The sequence below is a fragment of the Elephantulus edwardii genome, unplaced genomic scaffold, assembly GCF_000299155.1.
Source record: "Elephantulus edwardii isolate Elephantulus edwardi_28Jun2011 unplaced genomic scaffold, EleEdw1.0 scaffold00211, whole genome shotgun sequence".
Lineage (NCBI taxonomy): Eukaryota > Metazoa > Chordata > Mammalia > Macroscelidea > Macroscelididae > Elephantulus > Elephantulus edwardii.
In genome coordinates this window covers 2,875,870-2,903,597 of record NW_006399961.1, presented here as the reverse complement: position 1 = coordinate 2,903,597, position 27,728 = coordinate 2,875,870, and the positions used below count along the sequence as shown (strand labels likewise).

The 27,728-nt window shown below is 44.5% G+C and overlaps 1 protein-coding gene across 2 annotated transcripts in view; it reads left to right on the top strand.

The window, feature by feature from the left end:
* The window catches only part of RFX4 (regulatory factor X, 4 (influences HLA class II expression)), a 292,151-nt gene that overhangs the window by 213,931 nt on the left and 50,492 nt on the right, over positions 1-27,728 (top strand). For both annotated transcript variants that reach the window (XM_006897540.1, XM_006897541.1), the window contains 5 exons: positions 1,917-2,017; positions 4,262-4,320; positions 8,924-9,068; positions 15,995-16,089; positions 16,474-16,591. In XM_006897540.1, coding sequence (XP_006897602.1) covers positions 1,917-2,017; positions 4,262-4,320; positions 8,924-9,068; positions 15,995-16,089; positions 16,474-16,591 — 518 coding nt within the window. The remainder of the gene's footprint in view (positions 1-1,916; positions 2,018-4,261; positions 4,321-8,923; positions 9,069-15,994; positions 16,090-16,473; positions 16,592-27,728) is intronic.

Here is a 27,728-nt window from a genome sequence, read left to right as displayed (position 1 = left end):
TGGGGAACACAAGAAAATGGCCAGGTCTAGGTAGAGTAGGGGAACCATGGATTTCATCTGAGTATTGAGCTTGACATGCCTTTGGGGCTCCTAAGGGGAGCAGGAGCTTGATCTTGAACTCTGAAGGTGCAACAGATGTGTCACTGAGTGCAGACGGTGCATTGAGAAAACTACTCAAGGAAGAAATGATGATGAGAAGAGTTATCTCCTGGACCAGACTTGAACTCAAGCATAGAAGTGGGTAACTATCAGAAGTAATTGAAGAGAAACAAAATGAATGGTGGATAGCAAACACTCATGGAAGAAAGTGTTTTCCCAAGGAAGAAGTGGGTAGAAAATGGAAGGCCGCCAAGAATTCCAGCCAGATGAGGACCACAAAGCTTTCTTTGAGTCTGGTGTCTTGGAGGAAGCTTGCTGCCTGGGTGAGATCTATTTAGACCGAGGGGCATGGCGTGGAAGAATATGAGCATGTTGCTTGAGGAGAGAGAGAGAGTTGAGGAATGAAGATATTTTTGTTTTATTTTAATTTAAGGAGAGACATCCTTGAATATATTAAATAAGAGTAATAAAGGGAATAATCGAGAAGGAAGGAAGGAGTTGAATATGCAACAGGAGAAAGGAGTGTTAATCATGTAAGATAATGTAAAGAAGACAGGAGGGGTTGTGATGGGACATTGGCTTTCACCAAGAGACATGATTGCTCCTTAACCAGGAAGATTCAATACAGGTAGAAGAATACTGATGACATTTTTCCTGTATTGCTTGTTTTCTCTGAGAAGTGGGAGGTGTGAAGGTCCTGGAGAAGGCTGGAGAGAGTCACTTAAAGAAGGGGAAGAGTAAGTGATTGGAGAAATGTAACAGGATTGCCCAACGGGGCGAGGTTGGTGGCTTTGGTATGAATGGCGAGAGCTGATGGGAGGCTGAACCAGGGGAGTATAGGTGGACTTGTGGGTAGAAGGGAAGGAGGGTAGTCAACGTAGGAGAGGTCCCTGCAGCTGGCATGGCCAAGGAGGAATTGATGGTGGAGACTGTACCTAGAGCTAAAAGCAGGCGATTCTAATGGTTGCATTTTGTGTACTGTTGAATCAGAACCAACTCCTAACTGACCATCCAGTGGGTTTTCAGAGACGGTTTAATCGTATGGGAGGAGATTGTCTGTCTGTCATGGAGCAGCTGGTAGAGTCAAACTGCATGCCTTTGGGATGGCAGTGTAACACTTTCCCACTAGATGACCAGAGAGCCCAGAAATGGCATTCAGTGTCTTTTCACCTCCAAAGTCCCATCTCTTCCCCATTCCCTCCACCCCTCCCACCCCACCTCAGACTAAGTCTTGACTCTACAAATAAGATCTGGTTTCAACACACACATTAGGATTGTTTGCCTTAAAAAAGACTCTGTTGCAACAGAGTATTCCAGGTCCATCCAAGTGGCAAGCAGTTTGGTGAGGCTGGGTTCAGGCTGGATGGGCAGACATGGCCAGGTGCTGCGGACAGGGTTCCTGTCCAGGCAGAGGGGCTGGACCAAGACTGGGCTTCAGCAGCATGAAGGGAGCAAGGACAATCGCAAAACGACTGCCCTGGGCACTCTACTCACCATCTCCATCCCTCACACAAAGCTCTTCTAAAAGCATGAAGGATTCCCTTTAGCCAAGCCTCTCTGTGGGTCTCTGCCCCCACTGAACCTGCCGTATCTCCCTGGTCAACCAGTGCTGGTAACTTCTACACGGGTGTGTATTCCACTCCTGTTCTTTACAGAGGTGCCAGCTTTCTGCTGGGCTCGGGCTTGCCAGCACACTAGGCCTCTGCTGCTGTGGGCAGCACTGAGCACAACGGGGAAATACAGCCCTCCAGGTCCCATGGGGAGGACCGAGCATCATTGTCACACACCCCTTAACCATGTGTCCTTTCTCCTTCTAGCTTAACTCAGGTGATCCGAAAGTTTGCCAAGCAGTTAGATGATTGGCTGAAAGTGGCTCTCCACGACCTCCCAGAAAATCTGCGGAACATCAAGTTTGAGCGTGAGTTCTGCAGTGGGCTTGGCAACAGAGGGGAAGGGAGGAAGAGTATTTTAGGGTCAAACATTGACATAGGTTTTTAATAAAATAATAATATCCACTATTTACTGTTTGCCTGCAAAGCGGTAGGAGTTACTTTAAGCACATTTTTGTTGTTAGGTGCTGTCAAGTCAAATACAACTCATAATAATGAGCCCTGTGCCAGCCTCTTCATTTCAGACATACCCGAGCCCATCTCATCAGTCACTGTGTCAGTCCAGTGAGGGTCTTCCACTCTTTTACTGGCTCTCCTCCCTCCCAAGCATGATGTCAGTCTCCGAGAAATAGCCTTAAGTGCTAAGCACACGTTAATTTCTTTAATCCTCACAAAATGTTTATTATGGGTGACACACCGCTCCTTTTACAGAAAAGGGGGCAGATTAGGAGAGGTAGTGCAGCAGGTGGGAGCAGGATTTGATCCCAGGTCTGTCTGACAACCTAAGTTTGTGCTCTGACCACCATCCTCCTGATCTTATTTAATCCTCACTCCACCTTTGTAGTGGAGAAAAAAAGTATCCTTATTCTTCTATAAGCTCTGAAAGGCAAAGAAACTACCCCAAAGTCACATTGCCCCCACAGTGAGGAAGCAGAAGCGGGGAGTCAAGAGTTAAGTGCATCTGATGCTGAGAGGCTGAGGTTTCCACAGAGCCCCTGCCTAACAAAAGGAGGAGATGAAAAATGGCTTCAAGGGTTCAATATTTACTTCTCTGCCTAATTAGAAAGCCAAATTAATATTTCTCATAAGGGGGCTGGGACTGTGAATCTCTGCTTTGCTGAGTGTCCCCACACCCCTACCCTCACCAGTGTTCATTCTGAGTCTGAAGACTGGGCTCTATTTTCCTGTCAGGACAGGCCTGTACTTCTAATGACACTTGTGGGGAAAGACTGGTTTGTTGATGTTAAAGATAAAATTATTTTAAGCTAAACAGAGTTTTAAGATACAAGCTTTTTATAGCTTTATTTGAATACATCCCGCTATTCTTGTCCAAAGTACAAGCCAAGGAAGAAAATAAAGGAGATCAAATTACCTTCTCTCCACAGGCAATGGGGGCCCTTTCAGACCCGCTTTGAGGCTGCCTGCAGGGCCCATCACCTATTGATAAAGCCTGCTTTATTTCACTGCTCTCAGTTCTTTTCTTTTCACGAGCACTAAATTCCACATCACAAAGTTAAAGAAAAAGTAATTAAGGAGAAGGATTAACGATTGATCGGCCTGGAAAATTAGAAGTTCATCTGCTCAAACTTTACACACACACACCCCCACCCTTCCATTTCTCCAGCCCACATCCTATTTTTCAAACCAAGCCAGCCCCGAGTCCAAATTAGAATAAGCCAAGAGAAGTTTCTGGCTATTCGTTGACCAGTTTACAAATTAATGAGAGGAGTGCCCTGCATCTAATTTTAATTACGGTGACAAAACAAACCTGTGAGGAAGTGTGTGTGGACCTTCCACCTGTGGGTCCCTGGGGAAAGCTGTTTTCAGGTTATTCGGGAATGTATTTGGGCAATGTGTAAGGAGGGTGAGCCAAGCACCAACCCCGGGACTCTGGGAGAAAGAAGGATACGTAAGATTTACCCCACTTTACATTACTAGCTTCTCTCAGTTAAGATCAGCAAAGACAACAGGAGGTTTCCCAAATTACACCGAACACATGGATTAGGTGAAGCCTTTGGGAAAATGGCAGGTTGTAAGCATAAGGCCTGGTGAACATTCAGCTTGGCATTTGTTTCATCTAGAAGCATCCCTAGCACCACTTGGGCTCAATCATGGGTTCCCGTTAAAAACACTACTTTTTTTCAGGGACTTCATCAAAGCGCTCATTCGATTCTTGCAATTAGTATATGGAGGGAAGTGACTGAGCTTGCAATTAGCAAAAATGAAAGACAAGTCAATAATTGCTTTTATTCACGGTTGATTGACAACCCAAGTTTCTCACACCTGCCAGTGGGGCATGTGGGTGACTTTGACATATGTATCCCAACTTTGAAATATGTATCCCTTGGGAAATAGTCATGGTCCAGCTTGGGAGAGGAAGGTGTCCAATGCGGGGTTTGGCCAACAGGTGTATTTTAAAAAAAAAAAGAAAAGAAAAGATTAGACAGTGGGGAAACTTTAGGCAAATAAGATAGCATACACTCTGGGAATTTGCCCCTGAAGTTGGATCATAAAACATGAAACCTCTCAAATGAACTCTTTTCTTCTTACAGTGTCCAGAAGGTTCTCCCAAATTCTGAGACGGCAAACGTCACTAAATCATCTTTGCCAGGTACCTTATCTTATGTTACGCATTTTAACCCCCATTGAGTCATTACAGATGAAAGTCACCTCCACAAAAGCAATTCCTTGGACTTGTTGGCGTGGTTGGTTAGCCAACAGGACACTTGCACTAATATGTTGAATTTCCACAGAGAGGAGACAAAACCAGTCAATCACTGAATAGACTCAACTAAAATACAAAATGGCTTGTGACATAAGTCATCCTTGATGTCTCAGATAGATCTAGAACATTGTGTTGACCTGAATGGACATTGAGCAATTTGTTATGTGCTGGGCTGTTGGCAAGAAGGTCAGCAATTTGCATCCACCAGCTGCTTCAAAGGGGGAAGATGGGGTAGAGTGCTCCTGTAAAGATTTATAACCTCAGAAACACAATGATGGAAAGTCACCGTGAGTGGGGACCCACGTGAGGGCAGTGGGTTTGGGTTTTAACTTGCATCAGGATTTTTCAGCCTCAACACTACTGACATTTTGCGATGAGTCATTCTTTGTTGTGAAAGCTTGTTCTATGCACTACTCATGATTTGTGTCCTCCCTGGCCTCCCGTCAGTAGACTCCAAGTAGTGCTCCCTCCCTCCCACCCCACAAGTCATGCCACAATCAATGACATCCAAACAGTCAGCCCACTGCCTTGAGTTGACACCCACTCCTGGTGGTGCTATGTGCATCAGCTTAGGACTGTGCTCCAGCATGTCTTCAATGGCTGCGTTTTCAGTTATAAACCACTGGGTCTTTTCTCAGAGATGCCCCTAGGTGTACTTGAACTTCCAGCCGTTTGGTTAGCAACCACATGCTTTATCACATGCACCATCCAGGGACTCCAAGAATGTAAACAGGCATTGCCAGATCAGCAGTGGGCAGAACCTCATCAGATTGTGAACTGCTGAGATAAAGGAGTCAGAGCTAAGGAGGACAGATTGATTGATTTCATTGAAAGAGTTCAAGGTCATATATTAAATCTTTGCCTACCTTTTTCAGATTTGTGTTATTCTTAGCATATAAGTGGCATGCACTCTCTATAAAATATTTTTTTTATTTTATTATTTTTTTGCATGTACCGTCAAATCGGATTGCCCCTCCTTCTCCAGCAGAGCATCTGGTGGATTCGAACCACGTACCTCTGAGATTGCAGTGTAGCTTCTTGCCACTAGGCCACCAGAGCTTCCTTATAATGTTTTTTTAACATTGTGAAAGGTGTAAAGAGGAGAAAGACCCCACTCCCTGGCCATACCTCCTTTATGGCAACACCTGCAGGTATTTCTAGTGCCTGATAGTACAGAACTTTGAACTTCCGTTTGATTTTGCGCTTTAATGAGGATGATTGAAGTCTGACTAGACAGCCATTATCATTACATTGAAGAATTAATTCCCTTAAAGCAGAGGTTACAAAGTGGTGGCCACAGGCCAACTCTACCCTCAGATGCACTGTGGTTATTGTTATTAGCTGGCATAGGTCCAAACTTTTTCTTTTCAACGCAGCTGCTAATATTTAAAACTGGAAGATGACAGCAAACAATTCAAATGTGTGAGCTGCCCCGTTTTCTAGGCTAGTGATCTAGTGATCAGCTGGACGGGCCAGACCCCCTTCGCAGGGCACCATGCTCACCTCACTCAGCCAGGTCATTCGTTTGCACACAACCCCCCCACCATGTGTCTAGGCTTGGTGCTGGTCCCTCAAGGTCAAGGGGGGGAGAGGGTGGAGAAAGGCCTGAAGGAAGGTTCTACATGGAGCCAGGAGCTAAGAAACTCCACCTCCCATGCACATGAGCTTTCCTGTGTGGCCCCTGACAATGTGACAGGTTGGAGACCAGAAGCAATCCTTCCAAGTCCCTGGGTGTGTAGCAGAGCTCATTCCTTGGCACTGTTCTGAGGAAGGCCAGGGATGGACGCATTGTTGGGATTCAGAGGAGAAAATGAGTGTTTGTCAAACAAAGAAACTACTAGGCTCCGGGATCCCTGACCAACTTGACCTTGGGTTTCTTTGCCCAAGCCTGATTTGAGTGCCTCCCTCTGGGGTTCACAGAGCTCCGATGGCCTAGTGGTAAGGAACTGCACTGTAGTCCCAAAGGCAGGCGGTTCAACTCTACCAGCTGCTCTGCTGGAAAAGAATGGGCAATCTCCTCCAGTGTGATTTACTGTCCCTGAAAACCCACTGGAGGGTCAGCTATGGATCGGTTCTGACTCGAGAGCATGCAAAAACACCACCTCTGGAGCTCAGTGTAGGGAAGGGCCTTTGCCCTTTCAGTGTGTGTGTAGATGAAAGATCCACAGACATGCTGACACTCACAGAGCATGTGCACACACATACATGCGTGCACTTCCTCTCCATCTTCCTTGTTAAGACTGTACGTAATTTAGCCAGCACGTGCTGCCTTTCCATCGTCCCTAGCCAGCCCTCAAACGCATTCCCACCATACACTGGAGTTAGCACTGGGGACAAACCACACAGAACTTCTTCAGGTCTCAACTTATTGGACTACAATACAGAGCAAGTCCCACTAGCTGACATTCCAAGGAAAACTCACCCCCAAATGCTCAGCCCCAAGGTCCAAGACCTTCAGATACACTAGGCGAGGAGGCTGGCATTCATATTGCAGCCATTCCTGAGGGCCTACTGAATGCCAGACACCTATGGTTAATGGTACCTGTCCTCAGCAGATGCAAAGTTAACAAAATAATTAAAAGTTGTGAGTAGGAAGAAAATGGAGTGGAAATAGAAAACAGAGCATCCGGGTCCCATTCAGAGAATGTACCCAAAGAAAGCCTCTTTAAGGATGTGACATTCAAACTCAGGCTTACCTGATATGGGGGGTGCTGGGGTGGGGGAAGGTCTAGGGAGGGACTGACAGGGTGTTCCCTGCAGTGGGGACACCACGTGGATGGCCTTGAGGGCCAATGAAGTCACTGCAGAGACAGTCACGTGAATGTTGTAGTCACCTGATTACACTCTCTTGTCAAACATTATCTCAGGGAATCCTGCACAGTAGCTGCCCCCAGAAGAGGTAGGTTCAATCCCAGCCCTGTTTCGTAGAACAGGAAATGGACATTAAGAGAGTGTGTATTTGCTTGCCCCTCCCAACCCCCCCAATGAATCAGCTAGCCAGCAGCAAGGCCAGAATTTGAACTTGGTAGGTCTGGATGTAAAGGAGTCCTGGAGGTGCAGAGGTTAAAGCACTCAGCCAGTAACCAGAAGGTCAGTGGTTTGGATCCACTAGCCGCTCCACAGGAGAAAGACGTAGTCATCTGCTTCCATCCAGATTTCAGCCTAGGAAACCCTGCGGGGCAGTTCTGCCCTGTCCTGGAGAGTCATTCATTCCCTCACTCACTGGGTTTTCAGAGGCTGTAAAGCACCTGAGGGGAGATTACTCAGCCTCGTTCACCACCACCCGGAGCCACTGGGGGATTCGGACCACCAGAGAGGCACCATGTTTGGGCCAGCAGAACAGCTCACGACAGGTCTAGGCCACCCAATCTTCCAGAGCTCTTGGAGGCACTGGGAGTTGGAACCGACTAGGTGACAGTGAATTTTATGTTTTAATCAGGAATCCCTGACCTTCACACTGGGTTGTTTTATTATTATTAGAGACTGACCCAGCTCCCGTACTGTAGCCGCCTGTGGCCTTCAGAGAGTCCTGATAGCCAGTTATGTGAGAGTTTGCTTGTGTTTGGACAGTCTGTACCTTGTTGTTAAGTGCCACTGAAGCAGCTTGATGGACAGTATGTAGAGCAGAATGAAATCCGGCTTGGTCCTGTGTTAACCGCACGATCTTGGCCATGCTTAAGCCCCTTTGTGGCAGACACTGTCAATCCTTCTTGCCAAGGGTCTTCTTCTCTTTTGCTGACCCTCTGCTCTGCTAAGCATGATGCCCTTTTCCAGCAACTTTCCCCTCCTTCCTCATAATGTGCCCAAAGTATGTGAGATAAATCCTGGGCACTAGGAGTCTTATAATATCCACTTGTAACTGAAATCTCCCTTTTACTGAAGGCACTTTTGAAGCATGCCATCAGAGGAAATCATCCTAGCGATGTTTTCCTTTGTTTTTGTCGCCACTGTGAATATTGTTCCAACTTGTAAATGCAAGTTCTATTAATGAGGGTCTGTTGCCACAGTGTGTGTGTGTGTGTGTGTGCGTATTTATGAGTGATAAATCTGTCATCGTCCAATGTAGCAGAAACATTCCTAAATCCAGGCCTGTCACTTCTTAGGCACTGAAGATACACAGGAGTTACTAAGCAAAGAATTCCTTTCCTACAAACTTACAGAAAGCTGACAGATCTCTGGCCTTCATCCCATTGTTCCACAAGGTCAATACCCCAGGGATGGGAACAACAGACCTTGGTCTGACCCACACCACCTTGGCATCTTGTCATTGAAAAAGAGATGAGAGAGTCGCCAGCTGCAACAGCGGACAGGTTTTCTGAGCTCTGGAAGGAGCTGCCGAGGTGCTCAGACTGGTGTTTCCAAGCTGTTTTTCAAAGAGCCAAGGCTCTTTAAACCAGATTCATTAAACCAGAGGCCTAAGAGGAAATAACTTGAAAAGGCTTTAATCTAACAACGTGCCAGCTAATGAGTTAATTGGCTTGGATTATAGGCATCTCGAACGGTGATCCACAGCGCAGACATCACGTTCCAAATGCTGGAAGACTGGAGGAACGTGGATCTCAACAGCATCACCAAGCAAACCCTGTACACCATGGAAGACTCCCGAGATGAACACCGGAAGCTCATCATCCAGTGTAAGAGATCCCACCAGGGGTTGTGTCTGTTCTGTTATTTTGTTTTTTTGTTGTTTTTGTTCTGTTATTTTAAAACACCATCACCACCACCACCACAAATCTTCAGTAAATATTTCAATTGCATTTCTGCCCAGACCTCCTTCCTGGAATCCCCTCTTTCTTTCTTTTTACTTTAAGGGGGGAAAATTTTTTTTCATTGTTATACAATCCTCCCCACCCTCCCAGTCCACTCTACTGTGCAGCTTTCATTCTGGACTCGTGTCATGACAATAATACCTAATCATATATTCCCCCTAAACAGCTCTCTCCCTCATCTATTTCAATGCAGAATACATTATTTACCCCCTCTTAGTTTCTCCCCAATCTCCTCTTTCTTATTGTTTCCATTAAATTGGCCAGCCCAGATGGAAGGCTAATTGACCTAAGAAGACATGTGTCAACACTGCTGGGGGGTGGGGGGGGGAAGGGTTTGGGTGCAATGGGACTGCACACAATGACACCCAAAAGACCCCACATGTGACCCTGAATGCCAGGCATAGTTCCATGGAGGTGACATTTTAAAAAAATGAGAACAAAAGTGTGGCCTCTCTCGGGGTATGCCAATCTGGAACAAACAGTGCAGAAACAATCCTGTGAGTCAGCCCACTCCTCACCAAGTGGGACTTTCAATCTTATTCAATGTCTAGGGGGGTGAGAGTGAGAATGATGCCTTACTTCTGGGGGTGTCCTGTCCCCTGGATGAACTGACTGCTGAAGTAGATGCTGTAGATAAACGGCTCTCAATATCATTCTGATGTGACCAGGTGATTTATTTCTTACTCTTAGCAGAAAAAGGCCAGAGAACCCCAACTTCTTTAGCACCTCTGTCCTGTTCCTCAGATGTCCACAGGAGTCTGCTGTCCAGGGCATCCCCCAGGCCAGGAACCCTGGGTCTCTATGTGCAGGTTGCTTCCTTCCTTGGTCAGCTTTCCTGCATCTGGCCACTGGAAACAGGAGTCTGAGGGTGAGAGTCAGCAGCTCTCTGATGAGGGACGTCCTGAGAGTATCTCCCAGGGACATTCCAGCTGCTGTGTTCTTGGCTATGAACAAGGATGCACCCTGGGATTGTGTGAGTGGGAATGGCACATGTGGGCCCTGTAGAGTGGCCACCCCACCCTGTTCTTCTGAGAGCACCTCGCCCCTCAGATTTCCCCTGTTGACTGTGTTTGTGAAAAAACATTGTTCTAAGTTGGTATAGCACTTGTCTGTCAACTTGCTGTACTGAGATAACTTGGGGTTGAAATGATACTGAACGCTGTGCTGCATCTATGTCAAATGCCATAATGGTTACCCATGGTGGACAGGGGTTGGTAGAGCTTCCAGAATAAGATAGGCTTGGAAGCAGAATTGGCATCCACTTCCTTCACAACAGGCATTTGGAAACTCAATGAACATTTTAGAAACAATGGTAGTTCTAGAACAGAGTTCAGGTCTTTTACTCATAGGATTGCTATGAGTTGTATTCAACTCAATAGCACTTAACAAGAAGATGTTTCTAGGGGCTCTGACAACCAAAAGGTCAGTTTTTCAAACACACCCCCCTGCCCCCGCCCCAGCTGCTTCAAGGGAGAAAGACACAGCAGTCTGCTTCCATGAGCTTCCAGCCTTGGAAGCACTTATGATGTAGCTGTATTCTGGCCCACAGAGCTGTTGAGTAAGAGTCAACTCAGCATTGGAGAGGTTTTGGTTTTAAGATGTTCTTATGCAAGATCTTAATACCACTAAGCTTTTATTCAAACACAAATGGACATAAGTATAGATACAGGAGAACTAGAACATGTTCTGCCGTGCACGTTCTTAACAATATCCAAAAATTTTTTAAAAGCAGATTGAAGTTCAAGTGTTGGGTAGACCCTCCTGGAGGTCTCTTTTCCTGGTCAATTCACCGGTCACCTGAGCCTCCTCTTCTTCTAATGCAGACACCACCCTTGACTTTCTTCAGCTTCTGGTAACCCCTGCCACCCTTCCACTTGAGGTCATTTCTAAAGCTGGCCCGGAATAGCACATAGTCCTTCAATCCCTCTCTTCCTTGCTGCCCCATGGTCATTTCTCTCTGTTAATTTTTTGTTACTTACTGCTAAAATAATATTTCAGCATCTACTAGACTGTGTGTTCTATGCCAGACCTTAGGTCGCATTCACCCGTTCATGACCCTTTCTGATCACTTCATTAACACCATGAGGATCGCCCCCATTGGACAGATGAGAAAAGTCAGCTTCAGAGCACTCAGAGCCATACCCAAGGTCACACAGCCACGAAGCAGCATGTCTTGGCCTTGAACCCTAGCCTAGTTCCCCTTTCCCCACTGGGCATGTGCGTTATTTATTGGACAGAGAACATAACAAAATGTGGGCTCGTTTCAGAGGTTCCAGGAACACTCTGAGTCCTCACAGCCATGCTTCCTGTTCTGTTTCCCCTGCTCCTTGCTTAGAAGATGAACGGAAAAGCAGCCTCCAAACACCCAGACAGTATTAGCCACACCTCTTGGCACCGATGCTGTTCCAGGCCTCGCACTGGCCAGCTGTGACAAGGGGGCTGAATCATGTGCAGGTCCAGAGAGGTGAATGGGTCCTGTAAATTGCTCTGAGCAGTGTTAGATTCCGCCCTTTTCTCTCCTCTATGTGTATTAAAAGGGGAGGTTGGATTTCAGAGCGACCAGGCGGCAATGCAGGTCTTTACAGCTGCACCAGTGGAGGGAAGAGAATGGCTCAGGGCTTCCCTCTTCAAGCTCTCCCTTCAGTGCAAGGTCGAATATGTCAAACATACGGACTATGTTATGAGAACTGGAAGATGAAGACCTTCCAAGAACAAGGTTCTAGTCCCTGCTCTGTCACTAACTGAGTAGGTCATGTCATCTCCTGGAGGGCAGTACCCTCCAAGCTTGGATGACATTCTCCTCCTAGGAGAAAAAAGGATGTGACTCCTTCCCATCCAGCTGGCAGGTCATTCGATGCTGGGCCAAAGACAGCAAGCGAAGTGGACACTGCCCTTCCCACACGGCACAAAGGCAGATCAGACATTGAACAAGCAATTCACAAGAGTGCTGAGTCTTTCCAGAGAGGCAGATGCTGTGTGATGAAGCTTTGGGAAGAAGGAGATGAGTAAGGGAAGGCTGGAGACCAAGGTCTGAAGGCACCTCCCAACCAGACACCTGGAGATATGATTACAGGGGCTGCACTCTCCTTTGCTTAAACCAGTGGGCCAGCCTGTAAACTTGCCCTTGGCCGATGGCTGTCAGAGCAGTGATGGTACACCTAGCTGGGAATGCTTGGTTTCCCTTAAATCAAAAGTACACCGTGGCTCTTGAATGTGCTGATGAGAATGATCCCTAAATAGCTCTGTGGTAAAAGCATGGCTTTGGAGTGCCCAACAGACCTTGACTCAAACTCTGGCTATGGTGCTTTGACCCTTTGGTTTCCCTATCTGTAAAATAGGGATGACATGTGGAGTTAAAGGAGACAGAGGCCACGTGGCTGGTGCACAGAGTGCAACAAGTATGTTGTTGTTGTTGTTAGGTGCTGTTGAGTTGGCTCTGACAACAGTACAATACAGTGATGTTGAGGTGAGTATGTGAGGCAGGCTGTGTTCGAATATCGCTGCTGCTATTCATTAGCTATGAAACTTCTAGAAAGTGGCCAATCTCCTTCCTTCTAAAATAGGAAGTAAAGACAGTAGCCACCTCCCTGGGCTATCTGTTCATTCAGCAGTTAAATAAGCATTCTGCATCAGGCACTGTCCTAGGTGCCAGACTCTAGTGTAAAACCAGCGAGCACAACGTGGTCCCTGCCCTCAGGTCATTCATAATCTAGGGAGGTCTTGAGCTTAAACAAGTACCACCCAGAAAAAAACAAAAAGAAAAAAAACCCCCCACCCAAACATTTAGAAGAGCAGGGCAAGCACTCAATAAATGCTAACTAGACAGGAAGCATTTTTTATCATCACCATCGTCATCATCCGTAGAATTAATGATGCAGCACAAATGGTCCGAATACACGGTGCTAGGAAGAATGAATGAACATGAAAGATGAATCCAGAGAGCTGGTTTCCAGTCCCTGCCCAGCTACTAACCGAGTCATTTTATCTCCTGGAGACATAGCTTCCTCAGCTGTAAAAGAAGAGACATCGATGAAACTGTTTTCTTAAAAAGTTTTTTCTAAAAAAAAATAAAAAATTTTTTAAAAAGTTCTTTCTTAGTCTAAAACCTCTCTTGTGGCCATCTTCAGCTAAGTAAACTAGAGCAGCTCAGTCCTATAAAAGGAGAGACTAAAAACGGCTCAGATGAAAGAAAAATCTGTGGATCCTTACAGTTTGATTTCTTGAGCTCTACATATAACAATTAAAAAAAAAAAAAAAGAAGGCCTAATGCAAAAAGATGATCTCAAATTAGAGATAACCACACTGAAGACTTTCTTTTCTTTTTTCTCCTCTTTTTTTTTAAAAAAACTAATGTTCCTTTAAGGTTTTGTTTTATTTTATTACTTTTTATGTGTACTGCCAAGTAGGATCTGACTGGTACAGGAGGAGATTGTCCCTCCTTCTCCAGCAGAGCATCTGGTGGATTCGAACCATGCACCTCTGAGATTGTACTGCAGCTTCTTGCCACTAGGCCACCAGAGCTCCCTTGAAGGCTTTATTTTCTAACAAGCTTTCAAGATTACAGAGTGCTTCCAGATTGTTATCTGCCTTGCAAACTTGAAGGCAGCTTAGGAAATGATGCGATTATCCCATTTTTTTACTAGAGAGAAAACTGAAGGGCAGAGAGATGGCTTCATTTACTAAAATGCATTTAGTAAGCTCCAACTGAGAGGCTGCGTGGCCATTCGCCCAATTCATCTGTGACCCAGGAACATTTGAAGGATCCAGACATGTCTTACAATCAAGCAGAGAACAAGACAATAGTACCTCTGCCCATTCATTCAGTCATACAAACATGTAACAGCCATATCACTAGATAATTGTAATAGCCAAAGACAGATGTGGGATGGACAGATACACACACACACACACACACACACACACACATCTGGAGGCTTGTTGTTGGTGTTGTTAGGTGCTGTCGAGTCAAGTATGACCCACAACGACCCTATGAACAGCAGATATGAGCCCTGTCCTATCCTGTGCCATCCTCACACTTCCTGACACATTAGAGCCCATGGCACAGTGCCATTTGTGCCACAATAAAGGTCAAATATAGATAATATCCTTGGAGGCAAGGGTAGTGAAATTTTTTTCTCACATACTTTGAGCATGCTGTTAGGAGGAGCCAGTTCTTGGAAAAAGACATGATGCTTGGAAAGATGTAGGGTCATCGAAGGGACGGAAAACCCTCAGTGAGACAGACTGACACAGTGTGGGCTCGAGTATGTCAGAGATGGTCAAGAGAGGGCAGATTCAGATCCACCGTTCATAGGGTAGCTATGAGTTGTGGTTGACTTGATGGAACTTAACAGCAACAACAGATAATAAAGTGCTCCAGGAGCAGAGAGGAGGAGTGATGAATTCTTCTGCTGAAAAGGGGGCTTGTTTTTGTTAGCTTCCATCAAGTTGAGTACAACTCATCGCGACCCTATAAACAACAGATCTGAACACTTGTCCTATTCTGTTCCATCTTCACAGTCTCTGACACAAGCAAGCCCATTGCTGCAGCCACTGTGTCAGTCCACCTGGTTGAGGGTCCTCCTTTCTGCAACCATCCCTCCACTTCTCTAAGCAAGAAGTCTTTATCCAAGGAGTAGCCTTTCTTAGCAATATGCCCAAAATATGAAACATGAAGCTTTGCCATCCTTGCCTCAATGATCACTCTGGCCACACCTTCTCCAAGATATAGCTGTTTGTTACATGGGATATTCAGTAGTCTCCTCCAACACCACAGTTCAAAGGCATCAATTCTTCTGTCATCCTTATTCAGTAGCCAGCTCTCAGCAGTGTAGCAAGCGATTGAACAGACTATGGCCTGAAATGGGTGCACCTTATTCCTCAAAGTGACATCATTGCTCATCAATATTTTGACAAGAGGAATAGCTAGGATAAAATGGATTTCACACAAGTGTCATTTTGGCTGAGCCATGAAGAACTAGACACAGAAGAGATTAAAGGCAGTCCAAGCAGAAATAGCTGTCCAGGAAAAGGTCAGGGGCTCTGAGAAAGCAGGACTGGCTGGAGAATGACAAGTAATCTGAGGATAAGCAAAGCTGGGATGGAAGAGGAGGAGCATGGGAAGGTAACTGAGGGCATTGGTTACAATGTCGAATGAATGAGCTGCAAAGAGAAACACTTTATTCCATAAAATATCTTTTATCTCTTTGCTCTATTAAGATGTGCAACTGTTTACATCAACAAATGAATGGATAGAGAAGCTCTGGTATATTCGTACAATGGAATACTATGCAGCACTGAAAAGCAAGGAACTCATGAAATATTATGCCAAGTCGATGACCCTAGAGGACATTATGCTGAGTGAAATATCTCAGTCACAAAAGGACAAATATTGTATAGGGCCACTATTGTGAAACAGGACTGACATTGCGGTTGAGGGAAGACAAAGAAGAAGGGGAGGAATGATATATACTGCATTGCAGCAGATGAGGGAGAGAACGGTTTAAAAAGGATATATGATTAGGTATTATTATCATCCCAGGATCCAGAACAAAGGTTGCACAGTGCAGTGAACTTGGGGAGGGGAGGGATTGCATAGCAATAAAAGAGTCTTTCTTCTTACTCCTCAAGGAGAAAAGTGAATTGGGGTGGGGGGAGGATTGGGCAGGGAGAAAAGTACAACAATGAATGACTGGAAACCCCAAGTCTCTGTAAACTTCCATTTAAAAAAAAAGTTGCCTCTGTTTAAACACATCTGCAGTGATCCATGTGGCCTTCTTCTCTGTTGACAGTGTATCAGGAGTTTGACCATCTCTTGGAGGAGCAGTCTCCCATCGAGTCCTACATCGAGTGGCTGGACACCATGGTGGACCGATGTGTCGTGAAGGTGCGTGAGCTGGAGCTGCAGCCCACCACTGTCCTTTGTGAATAGGTGGAAAACACAGTACCACCACCACCACCACAATCCCCAACAGCCATGGAGGCTTAGGGCTCTAAGAGGCTCTGATGGTAGTAATGGGGGGGGCTCCTGAGAAGATGGGTGTGGCAGTCTGCAGGACTCTTGAGGCCCCAACCCCTGATTGAACCAGCGCCTCTGCATAAGTCTTCATGTTTCAGAATGTTTATGTCACTAAACACAGAAGGTTGGGAATCATTGTTCCATGGTGTTGAACTTGGAGACCCATCAGCCAGCCTGCATTTTGCAAGCAGGCAATAATGAATGAAAGACCAAGTTGGCCATTAATTATTCAGACCATTCACTTTCTTTTAGGTTGCTGCCAAGAGACAAGGGTCCCTGAAGAAAGTGGCCCAGCAGTTCCTCTTGATGTGGTCCTGTTTTGGCACGAGGGTAATCCGGGACATGACCTTGCATAGCGCCCCCAGCTTTGGTAAGGCCACTCCTGTGCCACGCCATCCTACCTCCACCCCTATGCTTAATCTCTTTCTCCTGAGCTCTGCTGATGGAGTCTGCTCCTCGGATAGTCAGCCACAGTCTTAGGTGCTGTTTCCGAGGCCACCGGGACCTCACCTTGAATCGCATCTGTCCAAGGGGGAGGTGACATTGTTTGGGGACAAAAGTGATGGTACATGATGCTGGTGATTGCTCTCCTGTAACCAACTTGCAGAATTTCAATGGGATGTGGTCTTCCATGACTCTATTTAAACATCTACACACAGCTTGGTTGAAAGTCTAGAAGTCTCATGTTCTAAGCAATTAGTCAATGCCTCTTCTGAATGCTGGTAGCCCACCCAGTAACTTTAACTTGAATCAGTAGACAAGCAGTAGAACATCCAATGGGTGGATTGTCAAATGCCTACAGTTTTCTTCTTAAAGCATGCCCTAGTGAGGTTCCTAGAAGGTGGGTTTCACATTTATCTCCTTTTTTTTGCCTGGAATGACTCCTTGGGTTTTCACTATCCCCACAAAACCTCCCCCACCCAATTAATCTCTGTAGGCTGTAGGTGTAACAGGATTTGGAATCAATCACTGTTCACAGTAGTGCTGAGAATAGCCATTGCCGGTGTCAACCTGACCACTGTTTGGGTGAAAGCTGTGTGCCACGTACGGGAGTTTTCTATTTTTTTCTCAGAGGAATCCCTCAGAGGCCACGCTTCCATTTCGCTGAAGTGAGGTGGGTCTTTGAGGTAGCATCCAGCCATCCAAAACCTCCATTCCTTACACGTTTCAGCAAGGCCCTGCTGATAAATGCTCTGAGTAATTGCTTCAATTCTGTGTATTACTTCACGAGGAGAGATGTGGTTTCGTTTCTCATTATCACTGGTTAAGCCGATCAGCTCTGGCCTTCTGTTCTGAGTTTTATTTGATTCTTTTTTCCATTTCGCTTTTTATGGTCTTGTCACCATTTTCCAGTTGTGCTGTACAAGCGAGTGAAAATGTGGTGAAACCAAAGACGCCACTAAGTTTTCCCAAACAGTCCCACCCGCCAAAGCCTGTGTTTGCCCAATTGGAGAAGTGTTTTGTTGTGGATTTCTTTTTATTCTCCTGACTGGGAAGTTCTCTGGACCTGCCCTCACCACGGCTCCACATGGCAATCCTTTCTTTTGGCTGGAATGTGGAAAGGCTCTGGTGGCTGGTACCTGGGCAGAGCCATCAGGGCTGGCATTCTGATGATTTCCAGTCAGCATAGTATTAACACATGGTACCCTCAGCTCTGGGAAAACCATTTCTGTAAAACTGCTATCACTTAAGGAAGTAGTTGGGGAAAACTGAGATTTTTTTTTCCCATTGCTTTGAAATCACAAAGTCAACAATGTCTCATAAAATATGGGACGTGGACAGCGCAACTATCCTGTTCTCCCACATCCTGATTCTTAAACTGAGTACGCCCTCTATTATCATTCGTTAGACAAAAAGGAATTTGTTCTGCCATGAGCTCCAAAATGCAATTGTTCTTTCTAAGTCACGAGCCAATAGGACAAAGGAAATGTGGACACTAGAATAAGTCAGGTTCTATGGATGAGTTAGATTTATTACTAAGATAACAAGCCCTCTTAAAATGTATTTTTTTTTCTTTCTTTTTTTTTTTTTTTTATTGACACAGCATCTTAACACAGTGGAAACTCAAGCCCAGGATAAACCTGACCAACTTTAGACAGCAAAGAGTCCTTAACCCCGTGTCACTTGTACCACATTTTTCAGCCCTGCAAAGGGTTGAAACTGACTATCTCCCTCTCTGAGACCTGTTAGCTGACCATCAGAAACGGTCTTCCTCTCATCCGACTCATTGTTGGGCTGTGCAGCTTGGGGTGACAGACACATTGAAAGAATTTGCGGGAGACAAAAGCCCACCCCACACCCCCCTTTCCTGCCCGTATGTGTCAAAGACACAGTTGGTGGTTGTGTTTGGGTCATGCGTTCCCTGTATGAAAACAGCTAATTAGGAAAAAGAGCTCTCTGTTCCCCGGCCCCCTCCCCCAGCCGCAGGGGCCAGCTCTACCTATCTCATCACTCCCACACGATCCTTGTCGCTTGTGAATGGGGTGTGGGGTTCGCGTGTTAGCTGACCATCACAATGCTCGTGTGGAGGCTCACAATGATGCCGTGGGGGACTCTATCACCTCTTCCCAGAACAGCCCCTTTCAAAGGTAGTTGACTCCTTTCTTCTCCCTAATTCCTTTTCACTCCTTTCTCCCTAATTCCCTTCCCCTGAAAGAGCTTATGCTGTGAACTAAAGTAACCAGACTTTTCTTTCTTTCTTTGCCTCGGCTGCTGCTGCAAAGGGGGCGGGGGCTGGCAAAATTAGTCAGCAAAGGTAGGCTGGTGGGCAACGCACTTGCAGCCCTCACAGAGCCCAGCACACTAAGGTTTCTATTATTTTTTTTTTTAATGCTAGTGCATTTTCCGCTGACAGATCTGATTTCCATTCACGTTAAGTGGGTCCCCTCGTTCACCCCAGAGCATTGACGCTTCCACTCTGTTTTTATTGAATGCTCGCTGATTTCCCCATGGAGAAGGATGCAGAAGTTCCAGGAAGTTCTCCCACAGTAAGATATTCTGAAAAGCAGGCTAGGATTTGACAGCTGATGAGGTGAGGCTACATGTCAAACAAAGCTCACTTTTTCCATATGTTTCCTAAGATGATATCAGAGGCTCGTCCATTCAAGGCAAGGCCTTGAGGTGAAATGCAAATTGGTCACCCAACAGCAGCCCTCCAAGCGGCCACTGCAAAGGAAGGGTGGCTCTGAGTCCTCCAGACTGGGGCTTTGCTCTGAGATGGCCAGGCCGGGCCCGCCTTCACACGCAGCCTGGCAGGAACTCGAATGTTCACAGTCTCCTTCCGGCCCTCTCCTCAAGCACTTGATGCAAGTGAAGAGGACTTGAAGCACTTTCTGATGAGGAACAAAGCCTCCAGGGATGGATTACACCCAAACAAAGGAAACTGAAATCCTCACAGCAGGACCAGTCAGGAAAACACATCATAAGTAAGCCGTAGAAGATTTCTACATGCTTGGCTGTACAATCAACGCCCAGCGAAGCAGCCATGCAGACATCGAGGGAGATACTGCGTGGAGCCAGCCTGCTGCAAAAGACCTATCTAAAGTGTTGCAAAGTACAGACAGCATTTGGAAGACTAACCACGTCAGGGTATTTTCAATTAACCTCCTGTGCACGTGAAAGCTGAATAATGAATATAGAAAACTGAAGAAGAATGAATGTCTTTGAATTATACTCTTGATGAAGAATAGGATTATATCATGGATTTACAGAGGAATCAACTTGCATTACTTGGGAGAAGGACACCAGACTATTCTTAGGAGCATAGTTTAGTGAGACTTCGTCTCACCTATGGGGATGTTTTATCAGGAGGGACCAATCTCTGGAGAAGGACACTATGCTGGAAAAAACCATCATTGTTATGGGCCATTGAGGTGGAACTGACTCACAGCTGACCCTCTAGTGGGTTTTCAGAGGCTGTAAATTGCATGAGAGGAGATTACCCACCTCTCTCCCACAGAGCATTTGGTAGCTCGGAAGCTTGTACCTTTGGATTGGCAGCGCAGCTCCTTACCACTAGGCCACCAGAGCTCCTTTGAAATAGAAGGCCAGTGAAGGAGAAAAAGAAAGTCTCAGTAAGATACATAAATATAGTGGCTGCACCAGCCTCAAAGACTGTGATGTTGGTGAGGATGGGACAGGGAGCAGCGTACTGTATATAGTCACTATGAGACAGATACAACTTGTTGAGACTAACAACAACATGACTCACAACCCACATTTAGGGAGAGTGGAAGAAAGGCCTGGCAATGTAATTTTGAAAAGCCAGGGCCCCAGAAAATCCTTTGGAGCTCAGTTCTTCTCTGAAACACATAGAGTCACCATGAATTGGAATAAACTCAACTGGAAATGGATTTGTATCCAAGACAGGGAGCAGAGACCCAGGCAGGACGATTGCTGTTGGGTTTATTCTGACCCAGGGCAAACCCTATAGGTTTCAGATTACAACTGAGCTCTATAAAGTTTTCTGTTTGTTATTTTGTGGTTGTTGAGAATCTGCACAGCAAAGTGTCTGGTCATTGGATAATTTCTACCACTCAGTGGTCTTGATTACCTTCTTAGAGTGGTGCGATCATTCTCTCCCTTCTTGTCTGAGTTCTTCTTCTGCCATTAACTTAAAATCACTTTCCACTGAAGCAAATAAGCGTTTTTGCTGTTATTTAATGCCAACTAGATTTTAACTCATAGAGACCAGTGAGATGGACCAGAGCTATACCACAGGGTTTCATCAGTTGTACTCTTTATGAGAACACATCACCAGTTCATTCCCCGACAAAGCTACTGGATAGGCTGAACCACCAACCTTGGCCTTAGCAACTGAGTGCTCACCTGTTGCACCACCAGGACACCTGTTGATGGAGATAGAAACTGAGTTGGGAGAAGTTCGATGCCCAAGATCAATGGGTCAAGAGGAAGAGCTCTGAAAAAATAAAATCTATTAACCACCAAATACTTGTTTCTCTGTTGCTGCAATTAAGATAAAGAACTTGGTGCAGAAGCATGATGAAGTACTAGACAAATTTACATACTCCAAATAAATGCTTTAAAAAGTTCATATTGATGGATTAAATTTTTTTTAAAATTAAGCTATGAAAAAAATAATACTAGACTGCTTTCAGGAAATCAAAAGACAAACTGCACTGGGAAAATCTGCTGTCAGGGACCTCTCCAGAGTACTGAGGAGCAACAATGTCAGTCTAGAGACTAAGGGGTGCCTGATCCAGGATATGGTCTTCACAGGGAGATGGACAATGACTAAGGAAGACAGGAGAAGAATTGATGCCTTTGAGTTGTGTTACTGGAGAATAGTATTGGCCACACACTGTGGACCGCTAAGAAAACAAACAGGTCTGTCTTGGAGAGGGTGAAACCAAGTTTCTCCTTGGAGGCAAGGATTTTTAATCCCCATCTCACATACTTTAGGCACGTGGCCAGGAGGGACCAGTCCTTGAGGAAGGACATCATGCTCAGAAGGGTAGCGGGACAGATCAGGAGAGGAAGGCCTAGATCACATGTGTTGACACACCACCTGGGGTAATGAGAGTAAGTGTATTGGAGTCAGTGAGACTGGCTCAGGATAGGGTAGGCTACTGAGCTGTTGGACACAGAGTCACTAAGAGTTTCAGGCAACTTGATAGCATGTAACAACAATCAGTAATAGTTTCCAGAAAAGAATGGAGTCATATCTTTTAAGAGTTGAGAAGAAGGAACTGCTAGTATTTCTTCAACCTGTTAGGTGCCATCCAATTGATGATAACTCACAAGACCCTATGAACAACAGATTGCATCGATGCCCCATCCTGTGCTATTCTCACAATCTCCCCAATTTCCAAGGCTGGGGGTGCATTGAAAGCTGGGAGTTAGAATTCTCTGCAGGCTTCTACACTCAAATGCCTTGGGCTGCCCGGTATGACTCCCAGTCTAGGCACCCAACCATAATGGGCCTCTCCGTGTGGCTAAATTTTCTCTTAGGATAGTGGCTTCAGAGAACTTCTTCATGTGGCAGATAAGGGTTCCACATGCAGGTATTCTAAAAGGAAAGACATAAGTCCTTTAGTTACTGAGTTACAGCACCCGCAGAATTTGGGCTGTAAATCCTAGCCCTGGTAGAAGAGTAATTAAAGAGCTTGGCTACTAACCAAAAGGTGAGTGGTTTGAACCCACTGGCCACACTGCAGGAAAAAGGTATGGCAATCTACTTTCCTAAAGCCTGTGGCTCTGCTCTACGGGGTCCCATTAGATCTCTAGGAACTGTAATCAACTCGACAGCAGGAGGCTGGTTGGACTAGAATTCCATTTGAGAATGTGTTGCCTTGTTATGTTAATGACTTAGGATTTACTTTTTATTTTATTAATTTTAATGAACATTTATAGAGATTTTGGATTTCCATTCATTCATTGTTGCACTTTTCTCCTTGTCCACCCTCCCACACCCCAGTTCACTCTTCTCTTTGAAAAGTAAAAGAAAAAAATCCTTCATTGGTATACAATCCTCCTGCCCCGAGTACACTCCACTAGGCAACCTTCATTCTGGACTCTTGTCATAACCATAATACCCTATCATATATCGCTTGTAAACAGTTCTCTCCCTCATCTGTTTCAATGCAGTACACATAATTTATCCAGTATTTCTCAGTCTTTACCCCAACCCTGATGTCAGTCCCATTCTACAACAGTGGCATTATACAGTATTTGTCATTTTGTGACTGAGATATTTCACTCAGCATAATGTCCTCCAGGGTCACCCATTTTGAATAATATTGCGTGAGTTCCTTGTTTTTCAATGCAGCGTAGTATTCCACTGTGTGAATATACCACAGTTTCTCTATCCATTCGTATGTTGATGGGCACTTAGGTTGTTTCCAACTCCTTGCTATTGTAAACAGAGCCATGATAAACATGGGTGTGCTTATATCTGCTTGGATGTCAGTTATGGTCTCTTTGGGGTATATTCCCAGTAGTGGGATTGCTGGGTCAAATGGTATCTCTAATTGCAACTTTTTGAGAAAGTGCTACACAGCCTTCCACAGCGGTTGCACCATTTTACACTTCCCACCAACAGTGAATCAGGGTTCCAGTTTCTCCACAACCTCGCCAGCATTTGTTGCTTGCTGTTCTGTTAAATTTTGCTATTCCTGCTGGGGTGAAATGATATCACATAGTTGTTTTGATTTTCATCTCTCTTGGAGCTAGGGATTTTGAACATTTCTTCATTTGCTTGTTGGCCATCTGAATATCTTCTTTGGTGAAGTGTCTGTTCATATCCTGTGCCCATTTTTCTATTGGATTATTTACCTATATCTTGTTGTGGTGCTCAAGCATTTTATAAATTCTAGATATAAGTCCCTAATCTGACATATCATTACCAAATACCTTTTCCCAGTCTGCGACTTCCCTTTTTTACCCTGTTGGAGAAGGTTTTGGACGTGCATAGGTATTTGATTCTTAGAAAATCCCATTCATCTATTTTATCTTCTCCTGGTTGTAGATTTTTCAGGATACTTGGAAGACTGTTTATGTTGTGGATTAGGACTACTAGAGTTCTTCTAAGCTTTTCTTTAATGAAGTTTATAGTCCTTGGTTTTAGTCCTAGGTCTATGATCCACCTTGAGTTGTTTTTGTATGTGGATCTTGCTTGAGTCTTCTGCAGATATTTTTCCAATTTTGCCAACACCATTTGTTAAAAAAGGTTGTCATTTCCCCACTTAACTGATTTCATCTCCTTGTCCAAAATCAGTTGACCATAGATAGATAGGCTGATTTCCAGGTTCTCAATTCTATTCCACTGATCTATGTGTCTGTCATTGCACCAGTACCTTGCTGTCTTAACCACCATGGCAGTGTAGTAGGATTTTAAACCAGGGAGTGAGATGCCTCCTACCTTTTTTCTATTTTTAAGGAGTACTTCGCTTATTCGGGGCTTCTTTCCATTCCAAATGAAACTGGAGATTACCTTTTCCATCTCGGTGAAGAATGGGATTGGTATTTGTATTGGGATTGCATTGAACGTGTAAATTGCCTTTGGTAGTATTGCCATTTTCACAATATTGAGTCTTCTTTCCATGAGCAAGGGATATTCTTGTACTTCTCCAGGTCTCTCTTTTTTCTATAGTAATGTTTTGTAATTTTCTTTGAATAGATCCTTTGTGCTTCCGGTTAGATTTACTCCCAAGTATTTAATCTTGTGATTAACTATTGTGAATAGTATTGTTTTTCTTAGTTCTGGCTCTGTATTCTCTTTGTCACTGTAGAGAAATCCAACTGATTTTTGTATGTTGATGTTGTATCCTGCTACTTTGCTGAACTGGTCAACTATGTCCAATAGTTTTCTTGCTGAGTCTTTAGGGTTTTCTAAGAATACTATCATATAGAATGCACTTTTGAGATAGAGAAGAGATTAAACACTCAAGGAGAGGAGAGATGGCATAAGATAGATGCCAAGACACAGAGTCAAGACATGTCTTCAAAATTCTTGGGAGAAAATATTAGAGTTGTCAATGTTTTCTCTTTACTTGGATCCATAACAAACACCTATGGTAGCAGCAGTCAAGAAATTAAAATATATATTTCACTGGGGAAAGTTGGCTGTCAGTGACCTCTCTAAAGTGCTAAAAAGCCAGGATATCAAATTAAAGACTAAGATGTGCCTGAGCCAAGCCATGACATTTTCAATATGTATATGGAAGTTATTGAACATATTGCCAAAAGAACAAACAGGTCTCTCCTAGAAAAGGCTAAACCAAGTTTCTCCTTGGAGGCAAGGGTTTTAAAGTTCCATCTGGCATACTTTGGGCATATGGCCAGGACGAACTGGTCCTTGGAGAAGGACATCATGTTTGGAAAGGTGGAGGGACAGTGCAGGAAAAAGAAGATCCTGGAGGAGATGGATTGATACAGTGACTGAGGTAATAAGGGTAGGTGTGTCAGAGACAGACTGGCTAAGGAGAGGACAGGGTTCAGAGCTATTGTATATATGATTTGCTATGAGTCGCAGTGACTTGACGGCACATAACAACGTCTGAAAGTTGAAGAATTAATAAAGAAGACTGAAGAAAAACAGATGCCTTCAAGTTGTGGTGTTGGCAAAGAATATAGGCAAAGGGCATTGAATGTCTCCTGGACTGTGAATAGAACAACAAAATCTGTCTTGGAGAAAGGGCACCAGCCACAATGGTGCTGGAAATGTGTACAATTAAATGTACTTCCGCTTAGATATACAAGAAATTGATAAACATGCCACTGGAAAAGAAAGGGGTCAGAAAAAGTCAAAACATTTTGAAGATAAGAAAGGACAAAATTCAGATGCATTATAAGTAAGAGAGTATGCTGTGGAGGTAGTGGCAAGAAGCTCTGTTATAATCCCAAAAGCATGAGTTCGAGGTCACCACCAGCTGCTCCATGGGAGAAGGATGGACAATCTCCTCCCCTGAGATTTACCACCTCTGAAAACCCACTGGAGGGACTGCTATAGGTCGGTTCTGACTCAACAGTACACAACAACAACAACAACAACTGTTAGACAGATACTGGAACAGGTCAGAGATGCCAGACAGATGGACATGAAATATGTCTTCACCTCATCAGATTCTTGTTTCAGTGAGAGAGTTGGGATGTAAAGTGTGGGGATAGCAGTAAAGTCAGTGGAGAAAGGATTCAGAGAATGGATCTGGGGTTAATGTTTTAGGGAAAATAAGATAAAATTAGACCCCTTCCTGACAATGTCTTAAAATATCTACATGTCAAGAAGAGAGGGAAAAACCTCAAAACCTTTCAGAGGGAAATATGCTGGTATCTTTGTGGTTTTGCAATAGGAAATTATTTTTTTCCCCCAAAAGTCACCAAGAGTTGGCAAACCTCCAACATGCTGGAGTCTCACATGGCCCTGTGCATCTACAGAGTGCATGCAAGAAACAGTTTTAAATGCTCGGAGACCTTGTTCTAGACTGCCTACAATGCAAGGTTGTGGGAACTTCCAATGGCTGAGGAAGAAAGTCATAAGCCAGGCAAATTACAAAGACAGTATACCCAAGATTGAGTTCTTATTGACATTATAAACCTCGTTTGACAGGAATACCATAAACACCAGCCAAAACAAGGCAAAAAGTCACACAAAGGGAGAAGATGTTTTGAAAAGGCATAGAAACAAAAAATTATTAGCATCCAGAAGATAAACTTTCCCATGTACATGTTTAAGGACCACTGGAGTTACAGTACTAATTGAAAAGTCAGTAGTTTGAATCTACCAGTTGTTCCATCAGAGAAGGATGGGTACTTTATTCCCTGAAAGATTTCCAGGCTCAGAAACCAGATGGAGGGTCTCCAGGAGTCAGAACAGATTTAACAGAAATTAATTTGGTGGTTTTGGTTAACATAAATTTTTTTATTATTATTGTGTTTTTGTGCGTGTACCGTCAAATTGGATCAGACTGGTACAGGAGGAGATTATTCCTCCTTCTCCAACAGAGCATCTGGTGGATTTGAACCACGTACCGCTGGGATTGCAGTGCAGCTTCTTGCCACTAGGCCACCAGAGCTCCCTGGTTAACCTAAATTTTTAAAATATAAGTACTCTAGAAGAAAAATAAGTGGGCAAATATTAGAAATAGAAAAGTCACCAAAAAAAGCAAATTCAAATAGACGATAATCAAATAAGGTATGTTGTGCCTTTCTAATAATAACAGAAATGCAAATTTAAAACACAGTAAGATTTCACATCCTTTGACCGTCTGTTCTTTATTGACCATGCAAAGACATTTGACTGTGTGGATCATAACAAGGTGTAGCAAACATTGAGAAGAATGGGAATCCCAGAGCATTAATTGCACCCATGTGGAACCTATAACTGGACCAGGAGGCTGTAGTTCTAACAGAGCAGGGGAACACTGCCTGGTTTAAAGTTAAGAAAGGAGTATGTCAGGGTTATATTCTTTCTCCATACCTATTCATTTGTATGCTGAGCAAATAATCTGAGAAGCTGGACTCTATGAAGAGGAGTGTGGCATCAGGATTGGAGGAAGACTCATCAACAACCTTGATTATGCAGATGCACAACCTAGCTTGCTGAAAGTGAGAAGGACTCAAAGCACTTGTTGCAGAAGATCAAGGAATGCAGCCTTCAGTATGGATTACATCTAAATATCAAGAAAACAAAGATTCTTACCACTGGACCCATAGGCAGCATCATGATGGATGGAGAAAAGATTGAAACTCTCAACAGCTTCACTTTGCTTGGGTCTACAAATTAACACCCTTGATACCAGCAGTCAGGAAATAAAGAGACACGTACTGAGAAGGTCTGGAGTAAGAGACCTTTCCAAATTATTGAGGAGTAATGATGTCAGTTTGAGGACTAAAGTGTTTCTGATCCAGGCCATAATCTTTCCAATTACTTGCTATGCATCTGAGAGCTGAATAATGAATAAAGAAGACAGAAAAAGAATTCATGCCTTTGATCTGTGGAGAACACTGAGCATCCCATGGACGGCCAAGAGGAAAAAACAGATACGTTT